The sequence below is a fragment of the Lipotes vexillifer genome, unplaced genomic scaffold (assembly GCF_000442215.2).
Source record: "Lipotes vexillifer unplaced genomic scaffold, Lipotes_vexillifer_v1.1 scaffold621, whole genome shotgun sequence".
NCBI classification, from domain to species: Eukaryota; Metazoa; Chordata; class Mammalia; order Artiodactyla; family Lipotidae; genus Lipotes; species Lipotes vexillifer.
Window position 1 is genome coordinate 1445649 of NW_006792411.1, and position 5005 is coordinate 1450653.

At 50.7% G+C, this 5005-nt stretch overlaps 1 protein-coding gene across 1 annotated transcript in view; it reads right to left on the reverse strand.

The window, feature by feature from the left end:
• The window catches only part of SH3PXD2B (SH3 and PX domains 2B), a 109736-nt gene that overhangs the window by 18316 nt on the left and 86415 nt on the right, over nt 1-5005 (reverse strand). The window contains exon 9 of the mRNA XM_007465558.1: nt 4988-4997. Within this exon, the coding sequence (XP_007465620.1) occupies nt 4988-4997 (10 nt within the window). The remainder of the gene's footprint in view (nt 1-4987; nt 4998-5005) is intronic.

Below are 5005 nucleotides of genomic sequence, written 5' to 3' on the forward strand. Positions count from 1 at the left end.
CCGCCCCTGGCCCCCAATAAGCGACCCTCACTTAGCCCTGGACGACCCTGTGCAAGCAGCAACAGGACACAGGACAAACGGCAGGTCAGTTCCTCTGAAATCCCTCAGCATCATACATTTGCACTCACCTTCCTCAAATCTGTGCCTCAAGGTCACCTTCCTTGACCTTGCCTTATGTAATACCCAGACCCATGGCACCCTCATCCCCCTTACCCGGGTTTATTTCCCCCCCTTACCAGGAATTACCTTCTAACATACCAGATAATTTACTTATATTATGTCCATGTCTGTTTCCCCCGCTAGAGTAAGAGCTCCAGGAAGGCAGGGGTTTGAGTCTGTCTTGTTCATTCCTCTATCTCTAGCACTGGGCACGGTACTGGGAATATTTAGGAACTATTTAGTAAAATAGTCAATGTTTAGTAAATGAACAAGTCCCGAAGGCCTGGTGGGAGTCACCTTGCTCGTGCTGCAGCAGGGGCGGGGTGGATGTTAAACCCTCTGTGGCTCCTCTGCAGTTCTTAGTGGTGGAGGGTCAGGGACAAGCTGGATCTGGCAGCATATGGTTTTGGGTGGAATCACTACCAGGGAGGAGACAGCTACCAATGCTCATTACCTAGCTGGTAGCTGATCTCCATTTTTCATTGTTTTCAAGCCCCTGGATCCAACCACGCCTGAAGCTTCAATTTTATTTTTTAAAATTTATTTTTTTAATTGAGATATAATCGACTTATGGGTGTACAACATAATGATTTGAGATATATATCATGAAATGATTGCCTGCTTCTGTTTTCATTACCACCACTGGGGTGCCTTCCATCCCACTCTCAGTGGTTTCCTGCTCCTACCCCCAAAGCCGAGAGAGCTGCCTCGGCTGTGTCCCTCCTACAGCAGGACCATACCCCCGACCCCCTGCAGGGCCCCGCTGGCAGGGCCCTCCAGAAAGCAAGAGCATAGCTCCCATCCCCAACACTGTCAGCAGTGACTGCTCAGACAGATAACAGATGAGTGTCCCAGGGGAGCCAGTGAGGATAGGAGCTGGCTTTCCTGTTTTGGTTACATTGCAGCCCGCAGGGAGGGACTGAGGCAGCTGTGGGCTGACGTTGATAGTGTGTCCGGGCTCTCGCTCTCTCTCTCTCTCTCTCTCTCTCTCTCTCTCTCTCTCTCTCTCTCTCTCTCGCTCTCGTGCGCGCGCGCGCTTTGGGAAAACACCACAGGCTGTCTGTGGCCTTCCCAGCTGGTGCAAAGGGATCTCTCTCTCGCTCTCTCTCTCTCTCTCTCTCTCTCTCTCTCTCTCTCTCTCTCTCTCTCTCTCTCTCTCTCTCGCTCTCTCTCTCTCTCTCTCTCTCTCTCTCTCTCGTGCGCGCGCGCGCTTTGGGAAAACACCACAGGCTGTCTGTGGCCTTCCCAGCTGGTGCAAAGGGAGGCGGAAAACACACAGGGCGGTTATTTATTTATTGATCTAGCCCCCTGACCTGCTCTGTGGGGGCTGAGCTGACTCAAGCTGCACACATTCTGTATACAGCACAGTCAGCTGTTCTCCTCACTCACAGATGCAGGCTGGGGTGTGGGTGCTGTGAAGGGTGCTGGGGGCAACTCAACCCCGTGGATGCACAGAAGTTTTGTCTGGCCAGGTGAGAAGGGGCACTGCCTGGGTCCCAGACTAAGTACTGTCGGTACTACAGGCCCTGGACTCCTGGGGATTCTCTAGCAACCAGAGACCCTCTCTGGGCTCCGTAGGATGCTCAGGGTTCCCTAACAAAGGGAAGTGGGAGAACTTGTAGACTGCGTGGTGGGTAACACTGCCTGCTTACCATCCATCTGCCCCTCCTCTGGTGGCACTGCCAGCCTCCAGCCACATGTTTGGGTGAGGCTGACCTCGCCACCACCCAGAGGGATGGGGAGGGTGCATAACGCTGGCCTGGCCAAAGTGACTGGCCACCGTGATTAGTTCAGGGATGGCATATGACCCAACTGGGTCAGTTGGAACCAACTGATCGTGTTGAAGGAGAAGCATTTTCTTTGGTGGGTGCCCCTGAAGGGTGCCTGGAACTACTGTCACCATGAGACAATGGTTCCAGCAAGGTAGAGAATGGGAGCTGAAGGTGGCGAGAATAAGCCTCAGGTGCCAAGGACAGGTAGAAAGGGAATGTTGCCTGCCATGCCAGTAAACAAAGAATGTTGCCTGCCATCAAGCCATGAGCCACTGCAGTCACCCCCAACAGTGCACCCTGAGGGGAATTTGGGATGGATGAAAACAGGAAGCATTCTGTGCTCTGGATACTGGCCTTAGATAGTCAAGATGCATATCTAAGGAATAATTTCAATGAGACCAGATTCTTGCATCTTTCCATTCATAGAAAAGCACTAAAATCATTAACTTAAGATATCTGGGGCTTCCCTGGTGGCGCAGTGGTTAAGAATCCGCCTGCCAATGCAGGGGACACAGGTTCAAGCCCTGGTCCGGGAAGATCCCACATGCCATGGAGCAACTAAGCCTGTGCGCCACAACTACTGAAGCCCGCATGCCTAGAGCCTGTGCTCTGCAATAAAGAGAAGCCACTGCAATGAGAAGCCCACGCACCGCAACGAACAGTAGCCCCTGCTCGCTGCAACTAGAGAAAGCCCGTGCGCAGCAACAAAGGCCCAACACAGCCAAAAATAAAAACAGATAAAATAAATAAATTTATACTAAAAAAATATCTGTTTTTTTGTGATTAGCAGTAATCTTTTGATGTTAGACTACATGTTTTGTTTTGTTTTGTTTTTCCAGCCAAAAACTCCTATGTATCCTGGTTCCTCCCTTACCTCTTTGGAGCAGTTCCTCAGAGCTATCTGAGAGGCTGTCTCCCAGGCTAGAGTCCTCAGTAAGGTGCCTGTATAAAACTTAACTCACAACTTCTAGGTTGGGCATTTTTCTTCAGTTGGCAGACATTTTCAAGCTTCTGGATCCAGCCATGCTAGAAGCTGACCCTACCCTAAGGTTTTCAATGACATGAGTCAATACACTTCCCTCTTGCTTAAGCTGGTTTGACGTGGGTTTCTTTTCCCTGGCCACTCAAATGCACCTGATGAAGGGAACAGGTCACTGGCTCAGCATTACAGGGGCCCCCAGGCATCATTTTTAGCCCTGGGAAACTGCAGGGCCCCAGGCTGACAAACACACTAAGCTCCCTCCTCCCAAACCTACATGCCAACACACAAGGTACAGACCAGATCACCGTTTCTCACATGCAACAGGCACGGGCAGTCCCAGAGCATGCAGATGCAGGGACCCAGTTCCGAATACCGAGCGGGGAGGAAAACTCTGAGGTAGGCACCTTGACGCCAGCTGATGGCATACAGGTCCCCCAGAGTCCGGCGGCGGCCCATGGGCTGGGGCAGAGACCAGTATCTCCATGAGACTGGATGGGCAGCATGTGGAGGCGAAGGGCAGAAGGCAGAGGTAAGAAGAAAGCAGTTCCAGTGTCTTGAGGCAAAGGCGGCACCAAGCACATGCTCCCACTTAGGAGCAATTATTTCTGCGTCTATGCCACGCCCCAGGTGTCTCAGAAGGACCAAATTCCTGAGTACTAACCTTGAACTTGAGTGAAGAGCCACCCAATAGACACAATGCTATTCCTAGCATGATTATAAAGAGGCACTAAGAGAAGCCCTCATGGCAGGGGGAAGAAATGTACAAACCCTTAGGAAAATGTGGTCTCTCTCCCATCTTCTAGCTGTGTGACCCCGGGCAAGTGTCTCTACTTTCTGAGCTTCTTTTCTCATCTGTAAAATGGGGACAATAATCAGTCCCTTACAGAGACATGCCCCGTGGTAGGAATTATTAACTGTCTAAGGGAGCTATAGTTTCCACACAGCACTTGACTACCCCTTAATCTGAGTTGATTTTTGCACTTTCTCCTCATTAGAGCCGCCCCTAGAGCCTGGCGGGCCCCACAAAAGCAGAGCAAAACAAAAGGCATTTTTCTCTGCGGGTGCTGGCTGCAATAAAACTAAATGCAAGCCACATATGCATTTTTTTTTTTTTTTTGCTAACCTTTGAGCATAGAAATATCCCTTCTCCTTACCCTCTTTTCTGTTAAATACATACTCAAGTGGCTTTGTGTTTTCTAAACGGTCAACTAAAAGCCCCAAATATTCAACCCTAGGTAAGGCATAGCTCTATGATAATAACTGTTCCTAGTTACTCATTGTTTTAGGTTCTTTGCCAAGTGCTTTGCATGTGGGATCTCATTTAATTAAAAAAAAAAAAATCCCATGACGTAGATACCATCGTTTCCATTTTTAGAGGAAGTGGCTGAAGCACAGAAAGGTTAAGTTGCTGGCCCAACACCACTCAGCCAGTAAGTGGTACAAATTCAAATTTGGTGGTGAGAGTCAAATTCAGGTCTGATTCCAAAGCCCTCCTGTTTATTAGCTAAAGTGAACTCATACTCTAGATTTAGGAATGCTCCTGGGGGGAAATGGGAGTGGGCTGAGCCTTAAGATTTCTGACACAGTGGGAACCAGTCTTCAGGATACTATAGGGAAAGTTCTCTGGGAAACAGAAGTGTGTGTGGGTGAGTGGAGAGGGTCAGCTCTGATCCTGACACCCAGTCAGGGCCATTAAACCAACACAGAAAGCAGACAAAGCAGAGATCTTTACGGATGGCTTCCGATGCCTTGTAAATAAGCTTGGAGCAGCCCCAGCACCTTGGCCATCAGGATAATTCAAGGGAGGAAGAGTGAGGTGTTGACAGCGATCTGGCTGGGCGCCACCGAGGTCCCATGGAGGTATCAGGGCGCCAGCTCCAGCCAGGCTCACCTGGGTTGGCTGCCCAAGGCCCCTGAGAAAGAGCGGGCTTGCTCTGCCCAAACCCCAGGGCCTGGCTTCATGTCCACAGGCTCTAGTCCAGGAGGCTGGGAGGCAGAGGCTGAAGGGAAGGGATTGGGTGCCGCCAGCCCTCACGGTCTCCCCAGTGAGCCCGAGGCCCCGGCTGCTTCCTACCTTCTTCAGGCTGTAGGG